Genomic DNA, 27,121 nt, shown 5'->3' on the forward strand with positions numbered 1-27,121 from the left:
CAGAGCCAGAGCCAGCCACACTGATGCTAGGATCCCAAAATGCTATCATGGACAAAAGAACTTACCGCAGAAACACAGCTAAGGCCTACTTGCCAACACAACTGCTTCAGAAACAATAAATTCCTGCTTCAGAGAGGTCTTCTGGAGAAATGTGTTTGGTTTAGAAAGATAAAAATGCCCTTATTTTTCGGCAACATGAAAACAAACGCACTGAAGTAGGCAGCTCCATGGTGAGGCAATATGGTATACACATTATCTCCTACACTATTTTCAGCTAGCTGCGCCTAAAGAAACCCTTTTCTCTTCTCCCTACACGTATGCATTCCAGAGAGCATACACAAGCTGAATCATCATTACTGTGGTGAAAACACATGGGAGGAGGGAAAATACCTTTATGTCTCCTTAAGATCCCTTCTGATAAATAAAGCATTCTTACAGGCCACTTCTCTTTTATTCCCTTCCCCAAGCAGAATCCATAAACTTTAGCATGGATTATTTGTTCTAAGGCTAAATATTCATCTAACCACTGCTCTGATTCTGAGGGGAATTTCAATAGGACTCTTTGGCCCAGTAATCCTGGACATTAGCTCAAAGTACAGGTCTTTAGATAACAAATTAGTATGGATGACTTACCATTTTCAACCATCTCCCAGCCACTTTGTGCTTTGAAAACAGTATTAAAAAAATCTGTTTCAATTACTACTACTAAAAAAAAATAAAAATAAATCTCCATTTAATAAGGAAACGCACATATTAAGTCAAAAGCTTGGTACAGAAGAGAATAGCTACTTGGAAAGACCTACAGTACACTCAAAGCTTAATTATTCGTCTAGGGAGAGTTTTGCATATGAATGAAACATCTTTCTACATCTAAAAAGAAACACTCACTAGCAACCTCAGTTATCCACATCTGGTCAGGAAAGAGAGGAGACGGTATACCCATATGTACCCAGTTTTCCAGAGCCATGCCTTTTCACAAGTTTTTAAGTTACTTTTCCAGCACTTAAGGTAATTTTATACATGTATCCTTGACCCATTCCCTACAACAGTTTTGAAAAATCTATTTGAATTTGTCATGCTATTGAAGAGAACAATTTACTCCCTTTCTTCCAGAAAATACCCACAAACCCAATGCTTAACCTTGTTTTCTACTGCCTTGCATCATAACTTGCACTTAGAGGCTGGCCAAGTTAATTCCGAAGATAATCAATTAAGCACTAAATTGTTACAAGAAACAAATTTGTGTCTACTTTACTGGTCTGATTACACACTTACAGCAGTTTGTATTAGTTCACATATCACCCAGGGCACCAAACAGTGAGTCATAGAATCATAGAATAGAATCATAGAATAGTTAGGGTTGGAAAGGACCTTAGGATCATCAAGTTCCAACTCCCCTGCCATGGGCAGGGACACCTCACACTAAACCATCCCACCCAAGGCTTCGTCCAACCTGGCCTTGAACACTGCCAGGGATGGAGCACTCACAACCTCCCTGGGCAACCCATTCCAGTGCCTCACCACCCTAACAGGAAAGAACTTCTGCCTCATATCCAATCTAAACTTCCCCTGTTTAAGTTCTAATGCATTACCCCTTGTCCTATCACTACAGTCGCTAATGAAGAGTCCCTCCCCAGCATCCCTATAGGCCCCCTTCAGATACTGGAAGGCTCCTGTGAGGTCTCCACGCAGCCTTCTCCAGGCTGAACAGCCCCCACTTTCTCAGCCTAGTCAAGTTCAATTCTACTTAACTACTTAGCTAATTCAGGCTCAATTTAAATACTCATATTAGAGAAACAAGGATCTTACAGGTCAACATCAATTACTGCTGTATAGAGAATGAAACAATAAAAGAGGAGTAGAAGAACAGGAAAATTTACTCTAAGACACAGCTGGAAATATATTTTTCCCAAAATTCTGCTAATTCATTTGACACATGAAGATAGTGCTGCCTCAGCTTCAGAGCTGAGAGATTTCTTTGCCAAAGCTGTAAAGAAATCCCATTTCAGTGAGAGTTTTGGCTTACTATTGAAGAAAAAAACCTGTGCAGGGACACTACAGTTGTCAATATAGAAATGAAAGCCATACCACATTCCCTGTAAAAAACCAGAAACCCGTAACACATAAGAAGTCTTTAATTTGCTTCTTAAGAGAAGGTTTTTATTAAATGAATACAGTAGCCAGTCCTGATATAAGGCACAGATGACAGCAGCACTGAAAGGGTTATTGCAAGCACTTCCTAATAAGCAAAACAGGACAGCGTTGGAGAAAGTTAGAGAACTGAAATAACAGAAAAGCAATCCGCCTGGAAACGGAAAAGGGTGGGTGAGCAGTCTCTGCCGGACAAGGGCAAAAGCCGAGGTTTGTAAATTTAGAACAAAATACACACCCACACAAAACTTCTCAAGTCCGACAACAGGAGAAGGGAAAAAAGCAGCAGGGAAAAAAAAAAAAGGCAAAAAAAAAAAAAAAAAACCCACACACAACATCATAGAACGCCTTTATATAAATTCTGCCTAATCATTCTTAATGGACGTCTGCCCATGGCTTAGTACGGGAAAGACCAAGCTTTCAGTGTGTGCCAAACTAACTGAAACACAAACCCTTGGCACGCTGCCTGCTTTGATCCCCCATTTCGGGCAGTTTCCTGGAGGTAGGTTTGGAGCAAATGAATGCGGACAGATCACTCTTTGGGAGGGCTGTCCAAAGGAGTTAAGTATCAAGTCTGGTATCACACTGCACAGTGTTTGAATGCATTATTTTTAACTTACCTGAATTGATTTCTAGGCTTTAAAAACAGAGGCAGCTAGACAGAATTTATTAGTTTCAGTGTTAGAGAGAGGTCCCTACACAGGGTTAACAAGTGTGCTGTGGCAAAATAAGTTTTCCAGTAAGAGGTGAAAGTTGCCCGGCCTCATGCAGATGGCCATTAAGACGAGCCACGTGGACAACGGTTATTTATATAACTGTGGCAAATGGCCATAGAGCATGAAGACCCCCATTCAGATCAGCCCCCAAAACTTTGTCCATCTCAAAGGAAGGCTCATAATGTAGCATAATAAATAGTAAGAGAAGATTGATGTTCTTGGCAAGAGCAGCAAGCAGGTAATTTAGAGCAGGCACTGCCCCTTCAGTCCAAGAACAGGAAACAACTGTATGACTTACCAAAATGCCCCACCCAATAAGCCCCAGTCGGTATAAAAGTGTCTGCTGCAAAATTTAGCTAATGATACAATCCAGGAGAAGTCTGGAAGTACCATGGAGGGAGAACAGGAGAGACATTTCTGAGAAAGAGACTTTAGCTAAACTCAGCTGCATGCGATCAGGCACGTACAAACCCCCATAAAATAAGCAGAAAGAAAAAGTATTTTCTACTGCACAACTTGCTTCTTCCCTCTTTCTTTATTAATTTTAAATTTAACTAAGTGACCTCACACGAAGGTGCTAAGAGCTACAACCAATTTTTGTACTAAAAAAAGTTCATATCCAGATTGGTTTTGTTAATGATGAAACAGTACCCAGATTCCAATACAGAAAGCTTGTATACCACAAGTGAAGCTTTTGCTATATAAACCTTTCATTAAAAAAAAGGAAGAAAAATTCTAAGTGTTAAAAAAGAGCTGTCATTTTGGCCAAATACAAAACAAATCACTAAAAATAAGACGCATCAGGAAATACAATTGGGTAATAAGCATATAAATTTTATAAGGGAGGCTGCATGCTACACATAGGTTAGTGAGTACAAAAGGTAGGGAGATAGACAACTATGTGCTTAGTCATTAAAATATTTGTAATTTGAAACATGAAAAATGTCAGGCCCTCACTCTCTGAATCTCCTTTTAAACTAGATTATGTGCTTGCTCTTGCACACCCTCCCCAGTGTCCTCAAAGATTCACTCATCTCTTACCATTACTATCATTGTCACTGCTCCTTTTGCATTAAGGGAACAGAAATTCACTTAAGTCCCAAGTTCAGACTGCAAATGCAGATTCTTCCTGCCAAATATTATAAATTTAAGAAAATGATTTACTTTGCAAGTCTAACATTTGCACCTGCAAAAGATGACAAATCTGGCTGCCATTAAGTTGTTCTTTTGCCGTTCCTAACTTAGATGGGTCTGAAAGATCTGTGTAAAGATGCTTACTTGGGAAGGGGAATCCTGATCAACTCCCCGGAATTCAGCATCCAGTAAAAATCTAAGCAAACGAATGCTTCTGCACTCATGGAAAATAGTTGGCTTTGGCCAAAGGAGGCAGACATAGGACAACACAACACCAAAGTTTAGCAAAAAAGACTACAAAGCCAAACATGTTACAGAGAGACAACCACAATCAGCAGCTTTATGCTTTATGTCAGTTGCTGACTGGTTGGTATGAAAATATAACAGTGGAAAACTGAACATTTCAGCATAGATTCTGATCATTAAAATTATCATCCTACATTTGTAGACTAACTTAGCAGACATGCCTTATGTGATACAACTTCAGAGAAGATCATCTACCTCAAAACCAATAAATATTGTTTTTGCAGATTAATCTGTAGTATTCTAAATTAACACAGATAATGCAACAGCTTCTCTGAAATTAAGGGGAGAGTGAAAAATAACATGTGCGTCAATGGCAAATACAGCAACACAAATCAGTTGAATACTGGCTTTTTCAGGTGATCCTAAATAAGCTCTTGTCAAGTGGGATTTCAGCTGCTGTTACCTGCATTTTTGCAAGACCCCAAATGTCTGACAAAAAAAGTCTTCGTAGACAAACCCCAGGCATAACCCCAGTCATCCATCCTTCAAAGAAAGGCAAGAATACTTCACCCCAGTCAAAGTATTTCAGGACATCAGAACATTCACATTTATATAGCACTTTGGGAAATTCTTACAGCACTTTGGAAAAAGCACACAATCCCTGCAACCTGTCTCATCTCACTGATTGTTACAGTCATCAGAATGGAAAAATGCAGGAGGAAACAGCTATAAAGTGGAACAAATAAAAGGAAACAGTTTGGAAACAATCAAAATCTCAGTGCTGCTTCTGTCTTTCTACATTACCGAAGATAAGGCACACAGGGTATCATCTGTATTGTGCATTTTCACTGCATTAGGTAAGGCACAGCAGTAAATATCAAGTAAAAATCTAGTTAGACTGGAATACTGGACTTTCAAAATCTGATAGCTGGTAGCTATAAATGACTCCTCAATACTTAAATGTTCTGCAGCCAGGAATAAAGTCTGCTACATTTAGTTAGCTCATGTCTTCTACTTTGGAATCTCCTTTTCCCAATGTGTAAACTGGCAATAATGATACTTCAAGAAGCATTTGGGCAGCCAGAAACTGAGAAGATACAAAGTCTAGTTTTATGAGTTGAACTGACTTATATAAAGCCAAGCACCAAATGAAAGAATAACAAAATTCTGAAGTCCTCAGCTGTCAATTCAAATGTCACTGCTTAAGCCTCATGCCTTTCAAAATACTTCCTACATGAGAGAATCTGCACTTCAGTTCTGAGTAACTGCCCTTCGTTCTCTCTTCTATGCGCATACACACCTACTTTCTCTAAAGATTTTTGTTGAACATAGAGCTCAGCTCTCAAAGCACCATTGTAGGCAACACGTGATTACTGGATTCTTACTTTATATTCTACTGTTATCAAGTTAGAAAAAAATGTACACCGGCCACTAAATTCCATCCAAACTCTACACGACTGCTGCCTGGCCACATTTCTGGTTTTACAGACTCCCACTGAGAAGCAGTCTATCTAGCTTACATGACTGCTTTACAATCCAAGGCAATCCTTAACTCCTCACTTACATTATGTATCCCATCCTATATACAGTCATATCCTAAAAGTGTTTAACCTAGAAAGCTGATCTTAAATACTCCCAGAGAGAAGGCAAAAAGTCATCTGGTAGAACAAAGCAAAATAATCCTGTTTTGGGAATGAAACATTTTCTTCATGTCAAAAGACGGAGTGACTCAACATTAAAAGCAGAATTTCTAAGTTACCACCAGAATTTTTATCCTTTTTCTGTGCCATTACCTAGAAGACCAGCTTAAGGGGAGTGACTGATCTTGCTGCAAAGACAAGCTTAGATGAGAGAACCAGGTTCTGGCTGAAAACTCTGAATAACCAGGAAGCAACTCAGTTTAAATTTGAAATAGTGACTCCCAAATTAATGAAGTCGAAGAACTTCATATAACAGGTCAGAGTTGACTCAAAACCATCATGTTTTTCAGGCAGTATCAGCCTTTCATTTGAAAGGCTCGTAAGTGTTCCTGAAAGACTTCTAACCATCATCAACTTAGCACCACATACACCTTCACATGTGCATATGACAGTCAAATACTTTTTTCTTCAAGACTATCTAAGGGTACATACCACATACAGCCTACTCTTTCCACACAACGAGTCTCTCCTGCCAATGTATTCAGCTTGCTTACTTAAGACTGCACTTGTGTTACGCTTCCTTTTTCATGTTTCCATCTGTAGTATTTCCAGGACTGAAAAGGAATACTAAGACTGCAGTCGTATGTTTTAACCTGACTCATTGTGTTTCACTGAATCACAGAACGTTTGATATTGGAAGGGACTACTGGGGGTCATCTAGTGCAATCTGTCTGCTCAGGCAGGGTCAACCTAAAGCACATGGTTACTCAGGACTGTGTGAAGATGGCTCTTGACTATCTCCAGGGAAGAAGACTCCACAACCTCTCTGGGTAACCTATTCCAATGCTGTCATCCTCACAGTAGAGAAGTTCTTCCTCATGTTCAGGTGGAATTTCCTGTTTATTTACCTGTATACTTCCATTAGAGCACGGCTTAACTAACTGTGGTGGAAATGAAACACAGGCAATCACAGAGGCTTGGAACTTCTCAAAAGGAGGCTGGGTACCTGTCTGAGCCATTCCTTCTACGCACATGCTCTTTTAGAGAATTTCAACTCACACAAGAGGGATTTAACCTAAATCTCGGATGTATAAATGTTTCGGTTCACAACCACAGAGCTGTTAGTTTGCATTAATGATTCAGAAGAATTAGTTCAAAAGCCATCATTAAAACCACTTTAAACATAATTTTAGATTACCAGCACATGAGCAAAAGAGGGCAAAGGAAATCTTGCACAGCAAATTGAGAAGGGAATTCCCCTTACATGCTATCCTGGAACATCTACTATTTATCCATTTTTTTATCATTTTTATTGTTGTTATTTACTTACTTAGTTTGGACTCTTAACCCAAGTTCATGCAATTTTGCTTGAAGTTACTGTCCTACAGTAATAAAAGTGGTCTTGCCTACAGTGCTGTGAAGAGGACTCAAGAAGACTATGCTAATCAGCACACAATTTTCAAAAGGTCAATTGTCACATCATTAGCCAGGCCATTTACATCTCTGCAGTATGGAGCATTCTCCAGTTTTAGTCAGTGAAATGGGACAAAAATTGCTTAGGGTCAAACAGTACAGAGTGCTAAGAGCTTAAAGTCTCCAGTTGCTGGAGCAGCTCATAATGGGCCATTTTCACACTATGCTATTGTCCAGTTGACACCATCTTCTGTCAGATATGTAAAGAGACAGAGCAATCCTACCTGCCAAGAAATGTTAACATTCACTTATTCTGTGAGTAAATATTATTTACTGTAAAAAAAAAACCCAATAATGTAAAGGAGTAGTTAGCAAAATATATCTGGCTGTATCTTTGCAGTCACATAATTTAAAAGTAAAAGCATAAAGAATGTTTGGCTTCTGTCATGTCTAGAAGCAAAACCAATAAACAGACACTAAACCACAGTACAGGTGTCCTTGAACTACTTTAGTTCAATAGTTAAAATTTTTAAAAGTATATAGTCAGAGCAACTTTGAAAAAGATATCACCAGAGTAATAAGGTGTTTATTCTCTGCATTTTAGCCACCTGGCACATATCCAAAATGATGCACATTAAAGCAATTTGGGCATGCAATGTCAAGCAACTCTAGTTTCAAAATGCAGCAGTTAAAGACTTCAGGCCTTAAAGCAGCCTTCTCGCACATAATGACTGTATAAACACTCAGTTCCAGTAGGATACATTAGCATCTTTACAATTGCATTTGTTCTGCACTAGGCTAGACAAGCGAGCTAGAAAAAGTGCACTGCTGGGTTCAGCTCCAGGTGATGAAAGAAGGAAATCTCCAATAACTGCAAACCTGTCTGCCTCCAGCAGAGCTGACATTTCTTCCTCTACCTATCTACATTTCCCCTTAGTTGTAATTTGCACCCATATAAAGGTATTTAGCTTTTATATTGTACTCTTCTTCACGCCTACCCTTTAAGCTCCTGTGCCAGTGTAGGATCCTTCACTTTTTCAGGTGCTCACCTCACAACTGAGAAGGCCTATAAAAAGTAGTATTAAAAAAAAAAAAAAAAAAAAAGCCCTTAAAAAGGCTAGCAGAGCTCTCTATTTCCAATTAAATTCAATCCAGGGATTCAACAGAACGGACACTGAATCAATTGCTGCATTCCCAGAACAGCTCTTTACAGTCCTATTGAGAGCGTCAAACAAGCATTATACTTTAACCCCACACACTGTTTACAAATCAACTTCCACAACAACAGCTGAAACCCAGTTCATTTTTAAAACTTAGGCTATATCATCATTCAGAAAACTATTCCTCTTCATTTTTTTCCTTCTGACAACTAATTCAGTGAAAAATTGTATGTTGATATGTACTACCAGGCTCCCCACATCCTGGTACAGTAATGGATTACCTACTTGTTCTAGAAACAAAACACTCACTACATTGCAATAAAATAAGATAAAGCTTAGCTTGGAGCAGTGAAAGCTAGAAAGGGATATTATTGTACTTTTGCTGTTAAACCTTTAAAAACATACCCATCTGAAGTTTAAGTGACAAAAAGCTCTATTCTTCATAAGTGGTGAAAAACCGAGGCCAGTTTTCTGTGAATCACTACCAGGGCACAAGCCTGTTTTGGTCCCATACCAGACAACAGTTCTCATACAGCTTTGTTGCAGGTTGACAGCATTATTTTTTTTAACAGCATTTAATTTTCCTCATACACAGCACTTATGAAGTAATATATACTGAAGAATTTGGATCATCAAGCGAGATGCCTTATCTCTGCCTCTGAAGTCTCAAGTGCCAGATAAACAATTTATGCGAGCACCTATGAAATACTGTGAATCTAGAGCCAGAGTCCTTGCTTCACCCTTTTTTAATGTCACTGCTTCTTCCAGTTTCCCCTGTCCCCATAAGAGTAATTGATATTCTGTATTCATTCACAGATTTATGTAATGTCACTGCAACACTTGGACATTTGTTAATATATGCCACCAACTTTGATTAACCTATTGACCAAGATGATTTCAAGTCCACATACTACAAAGTTCTCTCCACTCACATTAGAATCAAGCTTACTTTCAAGGCCATCTTTTCCTTCTCTTCCATTCCCAGTGCACAAATTTTGGCACAATCACACAAAAACCAATTGCTTCCGTTATGTGTACCACTGACCAGCAACCTTCCTATTGCAGAGATTCCATGACAACAAAGAGATAGTTCATATTATGAGTCAGGCAGAAAGCAATGATGTGGTATAAGGAATGCATATGCATGTGCGTTTACATGAAACTTTTTACATGAAATTCCACCTTTCACCTGCAGGTATTTTAACAAAATCCCATAATTCTGCTGTAACAAATTTCACAAACTCCACAGAAGTACAACAGCAATTGCTCGAAGAGGTAAAGTAACTGTAGTAAGTTTTGACTAAGCTTATTAGAAACAATTAAGTGTCATAATCTTTAAGCTGTTTTGTCCTTCTCTACAGATAGTGCAAAAAGATCTTTTCCTTATTTTTGATCATGACAGAAAGGTGAAAAACACTGCCATGAACTCAGAAAGCTTCTTGAGAATACAGGATTTTTTTCAAGCCTGGCTCACAATTAAGACTGTAAGACTGTGCTCTTTCCTTGTACCTAAAGAAAGGTATGCCCTTCCCATGTTGCCATACTGCACTGCACTCCAGTTACATATATTACAAGCCAAGAAAGGTTACAAAATTGCTTAAATTACTGCTGCAAAAGCAACAGCAACCTAAATCCTGACATTCGTAACAATGTAAGATATGAACAATAAGAAAAATTAAGACTTTCAGCAAAGAATCAGTGATGACTCATTTGAACACTGACAAACTACTGAAATTCCTTTTCTGGAAAACTACTACTCTATGAAAAAACTAATGACCTTTGGGAAAGCTTGCAAAAGAAAAGAACATCACACTCCTCTTATCAAAGAGTGTAGCTTACCACTATGCAGTCCTAGAACATTTAAGGATTTAATTATTAATTTATTTTTTAACAAAACCAACCACTTATAAGGTAATGAGCTGGCACACAGATGATGCTATCCACTATTTATTTCTTTCTCAAGAGCAAGATGCATTTAAATGCATAAATTAGCATTTCACCTTGCAATATTATGTAGCTCTACTGTGTGCTATGGAGTTTGAAATACATACTGCAGCTGGAGAACAATTTAACCTAAGCACAGATAACCTGCACTTCCTCTAATTACAGATTCAAATGGTAGTTGTGTGCAAAGTCTCTGAAATAATTACAGTCCTTACTGGTACACTGTAAGTGATGATATAGTAAGTAATTTAGAGGGAAACTAAAACAAGGCATCTTCCAGCAATGAAGATCTTGCTGTGGAAGGATGTATTTTTTCCATTACAAGTTTACAATATTCATGCATTTTTTCAAATTCAGCGTATTGATTAACATGTAAATTAGAATTTCCAGACTAAGATTTCTGTCAGTTAGATATATGGTCTTTCAGCAACATAATCCTACCAGACAGCTGTATTAAAACATTAGGCTAACAGGCTAATTCACTGAACAAGTACCATGAGGAACCTGAAAATTACTGTTACTTTGACATGATCCTCATTGCAAACCTGTGCCTTCTACTCTCAGGTATCACGCCCTCATTACCCCATCAAGTTTCAATCAAACCATAAACTATCTGCGGTGATCTCACCAAGGCAGCTGCCAGTGCATGTACCTGATAAAGCAATTTCTCTGCAAATCTCCTCTTACCCAGAAAGGCCTTTCTACTACTGCTCAGTTCTAGCAGGCACTTAATGCACACTCTACTTCCAAGGGCAGCAATAAGAAATGGTACCACCAGCTTCACATGGGATATAAACAACGTTTGAGGATACTCTCATTTTTAATTTTCATTTTTCAGAAGCATTAAGTGAAGGAAAGTAAAGGCAGTTCAGCTACACATAGAGTCTAAAAGTTAAGACTTTTATCTAGAGTTAATGTCTTGGCCTTCTGAGAGCATTCTTTAGATGATAATAGCCCTAAAATCTTGTGAAGAGTCATTTATTGTGTGCATTACAAAGCAATTACAATGCTCGAAATATCTTGAGAAACAAAACTTACCTCGTTTCAACTTAATACTTACAGCACACAAAGCAAAAACATTCACCATTATCTGGCTGGTTATCCTTAAAAACCACAACATGCGATGCAAAGAATTTTCACTCTAAGTTTTCTCTTACAGGCTCTTATAGAAAGAAAAGATGAGTGGTGTGATTAGCTGATATTTCCATTCAGAGAAGATAACCAGGACTATGCCAACCTCATAACCCAAAAAGGAAGAATACTGTTCTCCAGTATTACAACACTTACTGAAGCACACTAAAGGAATAAAACATCCCAGATCACTGGCTTTACTACATGAGAAAAATCATTCAGGGCAGCATAGTCCACTCATAACATCATCTGACCCAACTACAACAGACCCCACCAACCACCACGCTGAAGTCCACACACCTTCATGACAACTCAAACACGGCAACATCAAGATAAACTTTAAGACCAGCTGGCATCAATCTGTCCTTCTATAAACCTTTTCTATTTCAAAATCCCTAGTATGCCAAAAGCTACAAATTTAAGTGCTCCTTCCTATGAGAGAAAAAGACCTGACTCACTCTGATGAACCCCTGTAACAAACAAATGCCCCCACATACATAAAGCAGTAAATGGAGAGGGGCTTAGGCCTTGGAGGAAAGACTGTGCACCTCCCAGTGCAGCACAGAGGCTCTCCTTATCTGCCTCTCATCCTTACCAGTACTGTGACCTACAGAGCAGTGATGCTAAGCAGCTCCCCTCCTCCAACCCTCCTAAGTCTCAGACGCTTCCTGTCTCCACTGGCATTTATTTTCAGCCCTCGAGATTCCTTTCTATATGTTCCAGGAACCCTCTAGCCATCCTCCATCCAGATGGCAAACTTCAGATGAAGGGAACAGGGTCTTGGAAGGTCTTTTCTTGGCCTGCTTCTCAGCAGCCTGCTGGAACTCAGAGGCAGACTGAGTCTTGGACAGACAAGGCTCTGTTGAAGTGCAAAAGCCCTTCAATTCCTCTCCACAATTTTCCTCAATGCCCTCTTTGTCTTCAAACAAATTTGTCTTAAACCTTTTAACAGCCTCTGCTTTCCAGGGGCATGCTTTATACAATCTATTCCCTACAAAGTTGCAGAAAGCCAATAAAAGGGCAAAGGAAAAGGGTCTTAATGTTATAATGGACAACCAGAGCCCCAGTTTTACTACATACAAAGCAGATGCTATTTTGACAAGCAGATGTAGAAGAATAAGGTAGAATGGTAGGTTTCGGTCCTATTGATCCCTGTCACCTGCAACAGATTTCCTGACATGACAGGAAAACAGTAGTTTATGTACTCAAATTTAATAAAGACCATCACCTTACAACAAACTATTTTCAAACTATGACTCTCCCAGAAAATCATTCTTATCTCTGCACTAAGACAACAGAATCAGGCCCATGTATAGCCACAAAGACCAACACAGTGTTATCACCAACACTGTCATTCATGTACAAGCTTCAGAGAATTACTGATTGTTTTAGTCTGAGAAAGTAAAAGTTTTGCCAAAATAAGTAGAAAGTTAAGAAGAAAAAAAAAAACCTGTTTCCAACTGAGGCTTCACTGAACAAGTTTCATGGGTTTTAATAAGATGTCTACGAGATTTTTTAACCCTATTCATACCAAAGAGTATGACATTATTTATCATATAGGTAAATGAAAAAAAAAAAAAAAACAACCAACCTTCGAAGACCTAAGAGGATTTAAAACTGAAATAAAGCTGGATACTTGAGAGTACAATATATTTAGGTATAAACTACTCTAAAATCAAATTTAGTAAGCAAAGCCAGTTCCTCATTTAAAGACTAAAGCTATCAGGAAGATTCTTATGTAGCTCTTGGCTGGAAAAATTAATTTAGGAAATGAACTGCAAGAGAAAAGAAAAAAAAAAAGCAGGACTTTAGTAAAACGCAACTGGGCTATGAAAACAAGTTACAGAAAAGCTGCAGCAGCACAGAAAACTTACCAATTTCAGGTAGAACCTTAAAAATCAGCACCTCAAAGGAACAGTAAAGTGCTGCGAAAAACTAAGCAAAGCATGGTCTCTGAAGGTTAATAATAATAATAATAATAATAATGCATCTTCCTTGGTAGGAAAAGCAACACAATCTAGAGGCAATATTATGCACTGCAGTGCCACTACCATATTTGCAATGCCGTTTTTTCAGTCAAATACTTGTACTATAGGCTTACTACTGATTTTAAAAGTTAGTTGAATAGTTTCTTTGGTCCTTCCTATCATTTACATTTGTCAAAATACTGACTGGGAGAAGATATCTTTGGTCTCATTTTGACCAAAAAAATAATACAAGAAACAGCTTGAAGAAAATTCACCACTCCCTTATAGGGTAGTTTGAAAATCAAATACTATAAATAAGCTATATGAGATAGCCTGGCCAGATTTTTTTATCATGTATACTCTATTTTTATTTTCTGTAACAATTTTACATTATTAGAAACCAATCCTTCCAGAGGAATGTATAAAAGATTCCTAATTAATTTCAAATAGTTCAAACACTTTTCAGATCAATCCTTTCATTTAAGGGGTGTGATCTGTTTGGTTATTAGGGTAATACACTAACTGCATAATGATATTCATAGCTCCACCCACAAGCATTTAGGAGTTTCTAATTGAGATTTATCTGCTGTTATGAAATATCCACTGTATGATTTACAGTCATTTACTGTGTAATAGCTGTAGCCGATTAACTGGTTTTAAGTTCCTGTTTTATCTCCTCCCTTCTTTAGTTTCTTAACAGATTAAGAAAGTGTACCTTCATCAGAAGTTATTTAAATTCAATTTATACATGCACAACAAATGGCTGGCTAGTACTAGAATATCAGCTAATTCCATGAACTGAAAATCTGACCCAGAAATTGTTATTTGAAACTGAAACGAGTTACAGACCACCTAAAAACCTTTGATAATAGGAGCCAGCTAACATAGGTGGAGTGAGCCAGATAATTATAGAAAATTATGTCCATCAGCTACAGAGTCAATGCAACATAAGGAGACAATAAACTACCCCATTATGATCAGAGACACCCATTGCCTTACCACTGGAAAGATGGACTCGATTTACTTAAGTCAATGGTTTACTAACCACACACTCAGACACTTGTGAGGGCGGCTCACAAAGTCGATCAAAATCCAGCATGTATAGTTTGAGATATCTAGCCTCTGATCTGAAGCCACATCATATGTCCTTGGCACTGAGCTTTCATACTCTAAGAGTATGAGTGTGTGGAATGGAAATAAGAAGAAAAAAAAAAAGGAAAAGGAGAAAAAAGGGGGGGAAGGATACGCAATAATCCTTTAAAAACTCATGCAATTAGTCACACTTTGAAGAAAACCTAGAAGAAAATTTAAGTACACAAAGAAGGCCAAGGGAGCAAAGTGAGTGAGGGAAAGTAGAAGGGAAAAGACAGCAACTGCAGTAATACCTGAACAGACAATCATCTGTCAGGATATGCTAACAGGGAAAAAAAATATGAATGAACATGTATTACAATTAATGAAGATGATGACTGCTTTATGTATTAAGTTCTGCATGTTGTTGCCATTAAAGTATGATAGGAAATGCACCTGTTCGTCCAGCAGTTACAGCTAAGCTTTAATAAGCTTAGAGGTAAGCGAATAGACAAATAGTTTTGCATTCTTTATGACACAGTAGTGGAAAAGAGGTTGCTGCACTGGAACTTAAGCATTTCTTTCACATATCTATTTTCAATTCTGATTTTAAAGCTAACATTAGTCTAGCACTTAATGTGTAATGAACATTCTGTCCTTGCCTCACAGAAAAGAGTTATCTTAGAATTCAGCATGAACAATTGTAAACCAACTGTATTAGCCCAGGACAAGAGTGCACTACAAGCAGGAACAAAAGGGTAAACTTTATATTAATAAAGTTTTATGAGCATCTAGGTCTACCAGCAACATGAAAAATAAGATAAACGATACGGAAGATGGGACGGTAATCCTATAGACTACTAAACTTGAAAAAAGCAGATGCTGAAGTCACAGCAGCTTTATTATTGACACCATTTATCTTCCCTGTCATGACATTTTCCACTATCGTCCCAAAAAATCATTGTATCTCTCTTCTCTCTCTGTAAGCTGCACTGAGATTTTTCACCCTGATTTAAAGCTAAATATGCTGTATTTTATTTCACATTCTTCTGAGAATAGGGCCTGCAATGAAAAGGGACCATAAGGGGAATCCAAATAGTAAGCAAGTGCCTATACCATTCTCTAAGGGTGATAAGGCTACTCTTATCCCCTTCCCACATGTATTCCCTGGAAGCATCTGGTTTAGGCTGCTGTTTTGATATCTTCATGCCAAAGTTTGTTTAAATAAAGCAACTATAATCTTTTGGCTAGTAAGTGCTAAGAAAATCTCTGCTCTAAGATATCCATATTCTGTTACCAACAGAGGAATGCCTCCGAACCATCTGCTCAGGATGATTTTGTCAACAGAGCATTGGCTGGTGTAATATAAAACATAGTTATCCCTAGTAAATATACCATCAGTATTCTTAGCTTTATTATCACCATTTACCCTGAAACTCCCTGTCAAAATCACTGTTTCTGTAAAGCTGTGTGGGAAAGGAGTAATTCTTTATCCAACTCTATAGACAGTCATCGATATATGGAACTGGCTGCTATAGAACCACTCACTGTTACAAAATTTAAGGATTATGCAAAAGCTTGCATCTACAATACTTTTAAATAACTGATACTGCTATTACTTTCAGAAAAGAATGGTATTTTTCACCCACAGAAGGGGTGGAGTACTTAGAGGCCTTGGAAACTGGAAATCCATACTGGCAGAAGCAGCAGAAGGAAGGGCAAGAATTCTTGCCCATACACAACCATATGTCCCACAAGATCTGGGGAAAAAAGCCCAACATGATTTGAAGCTCATTCAAACACCCTACTCATATTACTTCTATTCTGAGGTTGTGGTTCAGAAATCTAACCTAACATTATATTACGGGGAAGGGCTCTTCATGAAACTGTCTAAATGGCCTACTGCATCTTCTATAGCAACAAATATATCTACTCAGCTAGTAACAAACTGATACTTTAACATACTGCCAGACAAGAATATCTGGGGAAAAAAAAAAAAGGAACCAAAAGAAAAAGACATTCCAGGCAGTTCTTAACATGCCAAGACTCTGATAGCATCAGAGGGAAACTGAAGTTTAAAGAAGAGTTCTTAACTTGGATCTGCAGCAGATCCATTAAGAAGCAGAAGCATTACAGACTGGTTCAGCCACTGGCCTATATGAAGCCTAGAAATCAGTGGTAGACTGTCTGTCCAGAGAGGCTCTGAACTCATTTTAGTTAGGCATAAAGAATACCTGCTTTTCATTGCATTTGATATGTGCTATTTTCTGAGAGGCCATCAGATGGGGCTTAGCAATATCAGAAAGGGAGAAAGTGGATTTCTGAAATGCAAATACTGTTCCAAGTTCTTACTGTTCCTACTTGTTAACTAGGGAGACTCCTAAACCACAAAAAAAATTATATAATACACATTTTAATATAATTTTCATAATAGTATGAAAAAATCATAACCAATTTCTTATCTCTTGCATACTAACACACCACCTGCAAAGCAAGAAAGAAACAACACAAATAATTTGAGAAAATGTTTCACAACCTTCAACTGCAACTCAAGTCAAGCATTAAGTGTTAACACAGACCCTGCAGAAAGTTCTAAAAAAGTCTAAACGTTTTGAGACAAACATACGAGTTTAATGAAGAAAGGCGAGAGGGAGAAAGTACTTGTTACAAGTGCTCAGTAAACCTGCTTCTATCCGCAAGTTTTGTTTCAAAGAGATGCTGCAAACATTTTACTAACATTTGTTACCATCAGAAAAGGCTAGCTTTAGGCAGAAAAGCTGGACAGGAAATACTCAAGATTTTGGTTTTTCCCTCCCTGCTGCTACCCTCCCTTCCCAGTCCAGTCCCCCTTCCCCCTCTCCAGCTAAGCTCTTTCCCAGGTTTTGTCTGCACAGTACCAGCTCATGTCCACACATGCCGGTGCTAGTTAATACATGAAATTGTCTTACCAGCAGCAGCACAGCGAGCAGATGAAGAATTCCATTACAACAGAATTAACAGCAGGGGATTTTCCAACAAGATGGCAATAGTTCGGATACTCAAAGAAACACGGGAAGCCCAAGATAACCAATTACAGAAACACAGCCTGAAATACAGTGGCACTTTTCCGGAATTCAGCAAGATGCAATTTCTGGCAGGCAGAGTGAAAAACACACAAAGGTTGTCTTCCAGAGAAAGCGTATACATAGCTCATTCTTGAAAAGACAGCTGTGCAAAAGAAAGAAATATGCTTTCTGCCTTTATCAGAATAGCTCTTATCTAAAGTTTCCTCCTCTTCTTTTAGGGTAGGGCTGTTAAAAAACCAAACCTTCTCCTCCCAATAAGTGAAGATTTAGCAAGCATTTTCATACTGCTTTTGTCTATCTAGTCCTGCCTACCTTTCAAGTCAGTTTGAAAGCAAAGAAACATTAATTCCAACAGAATAAATAAGTAATGAGAACTACTTTTTCCAATCCTTCTTTTCCTCTTTTTATAACGTTAATTCTAGTAACTCGGCTATGTTAAAGAGTCAAAAATATCTGTTGAGTCTGGTGTGTTTTTTCCCTAAAACCTACCCACTCTCTTGAAAAGCACTGAAATTGTCGTTTTATACCTGTTTTAAGGTATTTCATGAGCTCCATTCATCTTTCTGCTTATTAGCCAAGAGGGGAAAAAAATCCCAGCTGCAGAGCCTTAAAGCTCCACCTTGTGGAAGAAGCCTATAATATACAAATACGGAAAAGGACTTCAAAAGGAGCTTACAATTAATAACGTTTGACATTTACGCTTTGTCATCATTTATATTTTGTCATTAGTCACAACATGGTAAAATAGGCTCTTAAATGCATCCTACCCCAGCAGAAAAACTGGCAGTGGGTTATTACCAATAAATTGAAAAGCTGGATTTATTTCGTGGCAATAGTCATCCTGCAGTGAATCAGCAAATATGTATCATACACAGCAGTCCAAAGCAGATCTTGCTTTCATCAGGTTTGCTGTCTCCTGTGCACTGGACTTACTCTATTCATAAGCAGGAAAACAGGGAATCACAGACAGAGTTATCTGGCCAAGGAGCAAACAAAGAATATAGCAACCCTGCCATTAAAAGATAAATTACTAAAAGACTTAATCTTGTGATAGTAGATTGACTGTAATTTTACATGGGTATTCTGAAAGCTATTCACAATCCTCCTCCAATCATCTATTACAAACAAAATCGACTAAATGTCCTCATTCAGCCATTCTTAAAAGCTTGTATTGAGAACAGCTTAGTGCAATCATAAACTGCCGATGACTATGCATGTAGTGGACTCTAAAGGAAACTGAACTAGTACTGCCCTCTACCGAAAGAAGAGCTTGAACGTGAAAATTGTAGCAAATTTCACACCATTCTATTTTTCTGCTTTATATGGATACCTTACTTTTCCTTGGTTTTCCTTCTTCTCTGTAAGCCTTTACAACATTCAGGGCTCTGTTTTATGGTGGGTTTTTATTAGTTTTTGGAAGGTTGGGTTGTTTTCTTCCTTCTGCTTTTTCACCATGAGGGCAACGAAGATGTCAGGCAGGTTTCAAAGTTTACATACTACATAATACCATGCCAGCACATAGAGACTCCAGAAATCAGAGCTGCTGCACTAAAGCACTGTAAGCACAGTTCATGTTTTTAGCAACATAAGAGCTTATAAACAAATACAATAATAATAATAAAAGAACAAAAAGTGAGGTGTTAAAAAATAACCCCAGATAATTAAAATTTTCCTGTCATCTGCGGTACACCAATCATAAAACAGTGTCATGAGATGTTCTTCTGTGTAGTAGACACAAGAAAATATATCCATATTGGTTAAATACTTTGAATTAATAAACATACCATAATTAATAATTGATTACTAACAGTAATCACATCATTCTCCAGAGTAAACCTTGCTATGTTTCTATTTGATATCAGTTGCTCCACATCGAGATTTAGACATTCATAAAAATCTAAAACTCTGAATAACTTAAGGACTGAAATACTGTACAAAACCTGGAAATGCAGCACTTCTAGCACCATAATTTGGCTGAACAATACATTGGTTTGGAACACCAAGGAGCACAAAGTTTGTACTGGTTGAATGCACGGTCTCTGAGCCTGTAAAAAAAGACGGATGCATGCCACTCAAAACAGAGGAAATACATCGCTTCAGAAGCATGTCAGCCTCCCAGTGCCCGGCAGCTGGGACAGCCTGTATCTCAGCCCAAACTCCAGCTGGCAGCAGCAACCAGAAGCTTTTCAAAGCCGCTAGGAGTACATTGCGTACGCTTCAGCAAGTTTCCATAGCTGGAGGCCGACTCCGTTCCCTCAAAATCATCCAAAACACCCCAGCCTCACACGGCGCCTGGACCTCCCGAGGAGCGCTGGCACCAAGCGGCTGCAGAGGGAGCCCGCTGCCCACGGGCCCCCTTCCCCAAGGGGCTATGACCCTCGTGTCACACACGCTACAACGAGGTTTCACTTTTCAGCAATAATATCGCAAAAATTAAAGGGCGATGACTCAGCCGGCAAGGAGAAGAGGGCCTGATCTGTTTCTGCATGGCACCCCTCGCATCTGTTTCTTAGAGGGCATGTTAAACTCCTTGTGTTAGAATGCTTGTTTTAAATAACACTGAATATTTTATTCCTCCTGTTGTCTAAGCTATACTAGCTCCAACTCTGAATGACCTTTCACTCCATGCTTCTGTGGGGAGGCCAGACTTTCTTCTAGAGAAAATAACTGAATACATCTGAGGTTGTTCAAGGCAGATCCAAGCACCCTTTTACTGCAAGAAAAAGGCTCACAGACTTTATGAAGTCCTGCGTAATTTTCACTGTTGGTGGCTGTTACTCAAAAAAGAGCCTGTATAGATTAGAACTACACATGAAATTTATTTTAAAACCAACAGAAGATATTAAATATACCCCAGCACATAACCTGAGCCAATTTAGCTCACTTTCCACTCTGTGGCCTTCAACATGAAACTAGCAAGTCTTTTTTTCCTAAAAAAAAAAAAAAAAAAAATCCCCAAAACCCCAAAAAACCCCACAAACAACAAAATCTCAGTCTTTATTCCAAAACATGGCAGTGTTCTCAATTTTTATAGTTCATGGAGCAGGACAAAAATCTCTGATAATAAAAATACTATGTATGGACAGAAGGCCAAAAACCCATTAACGACAACAAAGTGAAGACCCTAAAAAAACAGCATGCCAAAGTATTTGTCATCACTGGCATGTGAAAATCCCTTGTTTAAATTAAGCTTTGATAATTCCTCTTCATGAAATCAAAGCTTCAGACTAAAAATGACATCTAATACACACAAGTTTCAAAGCCAGTGCTCTCACCCTGACCCCCATATGAACCTATGAAAAGGGCTACTCATCTTGAACTATCAGATTTTACTCCCCCCACCAACTTGCTTCAGCTATGCTTGTGCCCAAGTATCAGATGTGGTGACTTGGATTAGTTTACCTGCATCACTAACCACTGCATTCAAGGAATAGATAGACCACATCTCACAATGGAAACATGCACTTCATTGCCACTGAACTGAAGGCACACACTGAAACCGGGAAAAGAAGCAACTTTCGCTGTTTTGGGGGTTTTTTTGAGGCAAGGCTATAAATAGCACTTTAAATACAGTCAGATTGTTCCTGCAACAGTAGAAGCAACGACACACCTAGCCTAGTCCATCTTATTGAGATAATACTGCATCATGTTTCCAGCAATTTCTTCCTTAGAAATCAAGAGCGTTGCAGCTACATTATCTCTCTGAAAGCCCCGAGTGCTGCCACATGCTTTGTCACTATAGCAGTATCTTTCTGCTTGGCAGCCTCACCATGCTTTATCACTCTTTCACTTCAGATGCCATATGCTTAGTTTCTTTGGCTGAGAGATATTATGCCTGCTGAACCACTTAGCCTGCAAGTGTAAGAAAAGCATCGATCGCACGAAAGGGCTAGCAGGAACAGACATAATTTTTTAAATCCACAAATTCAGTTAGATTTGTCATCCTACAGAATAAAAAAAAATCATTAAATTCCAAAGATCCCTCCAAGGAACCACAGGAAAGACCTACCTGTCAGTAGAAGCACATTCTAAATCCACTTTTCAGCATATCCTCTCTATCATAAATAGTTAAACAAGCAAAACTGGACTCAGGCTGCCAGGCTTTACAGAGAACTACATGTAAATGATATGATTACAGGCAGTGTGGTCCAACCAGATAATTGAGTACAAGATCTAGGCAAAAAGCTCAGAATCACAAGAAATCCATGCATGTTTCACCTTACAATACGGAACAAAACAAGTTTAGTGATCTCCACCTTTAAGAGAAATTACAACCCAAAGAGACTAAAGACATGGGAAAAAAAAAAAATCATGAATTTCCCCTAATGATCCACTTTGACAGAAATACACATACCATGACCTTTAAAACATGTAAGCCTCTTTTGTATGTTTAAAATTAAATCAGGTTAGAAGCGTGGACTGCAGAGACAGATTACATGAGCTTCACTGATGTATCTTTTCATGTGTTACATCATTTTCATACATTTAGTAACCAAAGACATTAAATAATTCTGTTGCCAGTATCGTGACTGATACTTACTCCTTCCCAGAGATTTCATGCAAGTGCAGTTATACTTATGGTATCTGTAGCTCACAACTATAAAAGGAAGGAGAAAGACATGAACCAAACACCATTCCAGCAACAGAGACTAAACAGGTAAAAAGCCCAAATCCTTGTTTTTTATACTGTGACAAAATTTGATGACTAGAATTCAAAACAGCCAACTGAAACAAGGTTCGTAACGGAAACTATGTGGAGAAAATACCAAATGGTAGCTTTAGTCACCTCCTTGGAAAGTAATATTGATGCAATAAACAGAAATTATAATTAATTTTGAATCTACTACTGACATATGAATGTACAGAAAGAAAACATTTTTTCTGCTTAATTTGCAAACATTCTTATTTGACCTTTGAGATTTTTTTATGAAGCCTGAGAAGACTGACATGTTCTAGAACATTATTATCACCTAGTGCTAGTAAAGAATTACAACATATACAGTTGTACAGGCAGACTAGTCCATGTTTTGAACTTTCACACCTACACAAAGTAACCTAAACCTTAAAAGCAGTGAAAGAAGAGCTGATGGCAAACTTAGTCTTCTCACCTGATACAGCCTATGGGGAAAGGTCACCTCCTGAATGAGCCTCTTGAAGGAAAGGAAACCTATGTTTTGATTCTCTGGGTACAGCTATTGAGAAAGACACCAACAAGTACCAAAAAAAGCCCATATATGTGGCCTTCAATGAATATGAAACAAAGTGTCCAGCCCTTTTATACACTTGGAAATTGTAGGCATTATTCTAAATACACATTCATGTTAATTATTTCCTGCATTCTCTAGAGCATTGCACACAAGGAAGCAGCTGGACTCTGGAAATCCAGCTTCTCCCTGCTGCTTTTCATCCCAACGTTACATAACGGATCAGCTTTTATAGTGTGACTGCAACCCTTGCCCTTGGTCTCTGCTTTTAAAGTTTTCTGCTTTTCTACAGTAACCTACACCACAAGATCAGTATGTCATCGTAAAATCTTTTGTATTTAGCTAAGTGGCAACGTCAGCACTATATCCTTAACAGAGAATGACCTAATCCATCTTACTCTGCATTGAAAGTAGAGGACTCCTCAATTATCTTTGAACATGTGATGTTAAACATACTGCAGTTATCAGAGGCAAACACACATGGTTGCTGGGAGCCGGTACTGTTCTAGTTTACATCATTTAATACAGGATATCCACACCTGCCGTAGAACACAGTAGAGCACAATGACAGGAAAATCAAGTTGATTTTCAGAAGATATTTTCTCTGATAAGAAAATGCTCAGAAGCAACAAGCCATTTTCACCTATGTTGTTGGGATTTTTTCTAACATGGCTACAGTATATTTGATTCTGCAAATGATCTGAGTGATCATTATGACCACTCAAACAAAACAAGAAAACCAACAAAACAAACCAAAACCAGCCTTCAGTGTCAGACAGCAAAGCTGAGCTAATTAAATCCAGCATGCTTTACTGTTTCTGAAAAGCTCTCTCACTGAGCAGCTGACTGGCACAGTAATACTTCTCAGCCAAAGATACAAAATAAAGCACTTTCCAAAGCACTTCCCCTTCTACGTACGGGGTACAAAACCACACCACATAAAAGCACAAAGGTCAAAGGCAGAAGAGAAATAGTGTTCATTTCTCCTTACACCTTAAATAAATGTCTCGCATGTTGGCCTCAAAATCACCCTTCAGCCCTACAATAAAGTTCATCAAGGTCCCAGACCTTAATAAAAGAAGTCAGAGGCAAACTTACAAGTTGAAAACAAAACGAACAGTGTAAGTTGAGTAAATAGAAAAAAGCCACTGTAAAGATATTGCAAAACAAATCATTGAACAGAAAAACATGATTAACACTTAACAGAAATCACCAGAAAAGACAATAAAACATGTTTAGTAACATAATCGATTCAGTTTATAAGCCCATTGTGCAGGAGTCCAGTTTACAAACCCATTGTGCAGGAGTCAAATACAATCATTAACCAGGTAGTCTCATCCAGCACAGCATTAATTGCCACCCAAAATCCAAAAATCAGATAAAAGTAGTCCAGATGTTTCAGAAAGGAATTTAAGTAACTATCTTCCCCATAGCACACCACGTATATCCTGAGCTTTTCCCACGTAAAATTACTCCTTTCCTATTTAGTATTTTTCCATTTCTTGCCTTAAGATCTGTAAGGGGGATATACGATGACTACGTCAAAGACCCCCCTTACCTTTTTCCTTCTTCCATCTTATATATACCCCTTTACTCACATGCTAAGTACTCTGTTTACTGTGGAAGCTTTTCCCAAAGGGGTGATTCGTATTTTAAGGACATAGTCTAGCACTAATATATTTCATGGGAAAGGAATAAACTTCAGGTAAAACACAGAGACAAGCAGAATACTCAGTGATTATTACTGCTGTGCTGACTTCCAGGTTAACAGACATTTAACCACACTGCATGCAAGACGATGTATATTAGTTCACATCAAGAGACTTATCTAAGCCTAACATTACTTTTATCAGTTGTGCAACACAGCTGCAATTTAGAGAGCCCCTTCACACAGCCACAAAAACTAATGCAGGAAGTCCTCCACTTCCTCTCATTCTCATTACACTTCCAGAATTATGCTTGTGATAGGAGCAGCAGCATCCTTCATGTAAACATGTATCTTCTTGATTTGCTTGAAGTTGCACAATGTTCTGGAAATATGCCACCAAGACATGCAAACCACAGCACTCTCCATCTTCTTTATGTATGTCTGGGAAACACAATATTCACCTCCCAAGGTCATAATAAGGAATACTATTTATAATTTGCTAATCTTAAGAAGCTATACAGCTCCTGCATAGGTGTCAATCTGCATAGCTTGAAGACACGGCAGCAGCAAAGCAAAAGGCAAGAGAAGTTTCCCTTTCATAAAGGTCTTGGTTCTATCACAGAATTCTCACAGTCTAATGAGGTGCACTTCAAACACCAGGTGCTAGTCTTATCTGACAAGCAGAAGGATGGCTTTAAATAATTTAAAAAGTTAAAAATAAAAATAAATAAAAAGGCACAATTCATCTATAGGTCAGGAGCAGATGAACGAATACTTCTGATCCTTGGTATTAGTGGTGGTCTTCCTCTTAAAGAAAGTTCTCAGCCTGGAATTGCTTTCCTTTCCAAAGGAAACCACTTCTTTAGATACTGAAATCTTTCAAAGAATTGCCTTATCAGGGACTGCAGTAAAGTATTTGTGAAGATGCAGTAGTCCATAGCAAAGGAGAATGACCTTTAAAACCCTCAGTCATGTACCATAAAACTGTATCATGTGTTATCTAACAGGCAGATGCATTCCCAATTTGAAAGTTGATAGTGAAGATGGAGGTGTTTTCAATGAAAAATCAGGGTACTAGATTTTCTGAAGATAACTAAATACAAGTGACAAGCTAATTTTAAATACAGTGTTTGCTGTTACTCGTCAAACAAGCATGTCCCAGACCACTGCAGGAAAATTACTAGTAAAATGTGTTCAGTTACGATGCTACCACTAAGGCAACAATAAGAAACTCAAAGCCTGAGCAACAACATAGATGGAAATACAAGCTGAAGCCACAGGATCCAAGAGCATCACATTTCCTTCCCTCTGACTTGGGCCTGGAGATATTCTAGGCAAAATACTACCCAGGATGATGAAGTATGCCTCTTCTCACAAACCTCCTGCACCGCTGCCTTTTACAGAGGATCCCTTGAAAAGGTGGTGCAAGATTTATCTACCCTGAAAAGTGAAGTACTCAAAACACTGTAGAGTTTTCAACTGTAAACGCTGCCAGAATTCATTCAAGCTTATTATAATGCCAGATGTATCTTAAATTCCTGGTAGTGTTTCACAGATAACCTAGAAACAAAATACAACAGTACCTCTATTGCAAATTTGTGCTTGCTTTTTTAACATGTATAAACAAGCCAAACTGAATTGATATCACTGCATTTCAAAACATCATTCTCACTATCAGTTATTTCAGGGGCTACGTCAGTAGTTATTGCTTATTATCCACTTAACCAAAATACAAGCATTTTTGACAGCATGGCTTAGGAAAAAAAGTCAGATTCTTGATATTTAAGGAAAAAGATTCCATTTATACGTATAATTTTCCAGAAACCCAGCAATCACTGCAGAACCAACACTACAAAGTTTCTCCAACATGGACAGGTAAGAGCAAAGCTCATCTAGATGAGTACATCCATACTGACCCACTGAAACTGAAATACAGTCTATGTGGCCAAGTCTTACACTGGGGAGGGAAGACACACAGTATGAAATTAAACCACAGTCTGAACCTACTGGTGGCACTGCTTACCTAATATTGAAGGTATGCTGCATTTTCTGGTATCACGTTCTCTGTTAATACAAAAGTTACCCTGGGGAAAATTTATTTACCCCTCTATCTATCTAGACATTTATCCTACCTACCAATGTTCCAGCCTTCTTACCAGCTAACAGGATACGGACTAAATATTTCAATGATAGAACCACATCCAAGTCTTAAAATTAATTTTATCAGCAGATCTCAATGACTTACCTAGTCTTAACCATTTTAGAGTGAAAGACCAAAGTTTTAGAAGTGAAAGACCAAAAGGAACTGGAGAGACCTGTATGAAGTCACCTAGTATGCTAATGGCCAAATTCAAAACAAAAACCCAGATGTCAGATTCCTAAACTAGCACAGCAAAAAAATCCAATTAGTCACAAGAACAACTCCACTTCTAAAAGGATTATTTTTTACTAAGTAATGTTAATGAACACTGTATATTTTCCTAGCAAACATTTATAATAATATGTACATAGCAGGATACTCTTCCTCCCTCTTACTGGAAATGGAATGAAACTTACTTGCAACGGTCAAGTTTCGAAGCATTTTATCATCCTCGTCAGAAAAGGCTCTACAATAATTCAGTGAGGGTGGAG

At 38.2% G+C, this 27,121-nt stretch overlaps 1 protein-coding gene across 3 annotated transcripts in view; it reads right to left on the minus strand.

The window, feature by feature from the left end:
- MOB2 (MOB kinase activator 2) overlaps positions 1–27,121 on the minus strand; it is a 117,407-nt gene that overhangs the window by 62,653 nt on the left and 27,633 nt on the right. The window contains exon 1 of one of the 3 annotated variants that reach the window (XM_065682732.1): positions 17,522–17,571. The exons of the other annotated variants lie outside the window; for them this stretch is intronic. Coding sequence (XP_065538804.1) covers positions 17,522–17,556 — 35 coding nt within the window. The 5' untranslated portion in view covers positions 17,557–17,571. Of the gene's footprint in view, positions 1–17,521; positions 17,572–27,121 lie in introns of those variants that run through there. 3 annotated transcript variants of the gene reach the window in all.

This window comes from Lathamus discolor, chromosome 6 (genome assembly GCF_037157495.1).
Source record: "Lathamus discolor isolate bLatDis1 chromosome 6, bLatDis1.hap1, whole genome shotgun sequence".
Lineage (NCBI taxonomy): Eukaryota > Metazoa > Chordata > Aves > Psittaciformes > Psittacidae > Lathamus > Lathamus discolor.